Genomic DNA, 917 nt, shown 5'->3' on the forward strand with positions numbered 1-917 from the left:
CGCCCCGCCCGCGCACCACGCCCAGCCCGCCCAGCCCGCCCAGCCCGCGGTGCACGAGGTCTGCATCGCCTTCACCGCAATTATATCTATTCCATTCACAGCACGGCCCAGCTCCCACCTCCCAGCCTCCAGCCACCAGCCTCCAGCCTCTCAGCTCTCCAACGACACATGCATGCATATTTCTCTCTTTCCACTATGTCTGATGATAATTTGTAACAGCCGGCGGCGGTCAAGAAGGAGGCGCCCCCGCGTCCTCCGCCCCCCGCCGCAGCCCCCGCGCCCCCCGCGCACCCCGCGCACCCCGCGCACCCCGCGCCCGGTGCGCTGCCCTACCCCACACAACCGCAAGGTGAGTCAATGTCGCACGTGGGCGAGAGGAAGTGTCCCCCGCGGGCCGCGTGACGTCACATCTGTTGATCTGAACCTGTGCAGGCATGCCGCTGCCGTACGGGCCGGGCGCGCCCTACCCCCTGTACGCGGCGCCCATGCCCGCCCTCTACAACCCCTACGCCACGCTGCCCTACCCGCACCACGCACCGCGCGGCCCCGCCCCCGCCCCCGCCCCCGCCCCCGCCTACCAACCCTACCAGTACCCGCAGCAGCAGTACGCGCCGCCCGGCTACCCGCAAGCGCCGCCCGCGCCCGGCTACAACCCCTTCCCGCCGCAGTAGTCGTCCCACTACCCACCATTTACCCACATGAAAATAACCAAACATTATGAAAATAGCAAAACCTTCATTACGTTATTATTTACAATTTATGCATTATACACTTTTTTTTAAAACATAATTAACAACTAAAGTCTAATAGGGATGGCGAAAGGAATAAGACGATTACTATAATACTTTGGTTTTCCACGTTTTATATTATTTAAAAGTTGGACGCGGTGCTAGCGTGGAGTGGTCGCGGGGCGGGGC

At 61.6% G+C, this 917-nt stretch overlaps 1 protein-coding gene across 1 annotated transcript in view; it reads left to right on the top strand.

Annotated features, from left to right (window-relative positions):
- Positions 1-911, top strand: part of ALiX (programmed cell death 6-interacting protein-like protein AliX) — a 5,522-nt gene extending 4,611 nt beyond the window's left edge. The window contains exons 13-15 of the mRNA XM_013312196.1: positions 1-37; positions 220-349; positions 433-911. The exon at positions 1-37 is cut by the window's left edge and continues 125 nt beyond it. Coding sequence (XP_013167650.1) covers positions 1-37; positions 220-349; positions 433-671 — 406 coding nt within the window. The 3' untranslated portion in view covers positions 672-911. The remainder of the gene's footprint in view (positions 38-219; positions 350-432) is intronic.
- Positions 912-917: the final 6 nt, after the last annotated feature.

This window comes from Papilio xuthus, unplaced genomic scaffold, assembly GCF_000836235.2.
Source record: "Papilio xuthus unplaced genomic scaffold, Pxut_1.1 DF829567.1, whole genome shotgun sequence".
Taxonomy (NCBI): Eukaryota; Metazoa; Arthropoda; class Insecta; order Lepidoptera; family Papilionidae; genus Papilio; species Papilio xuthus.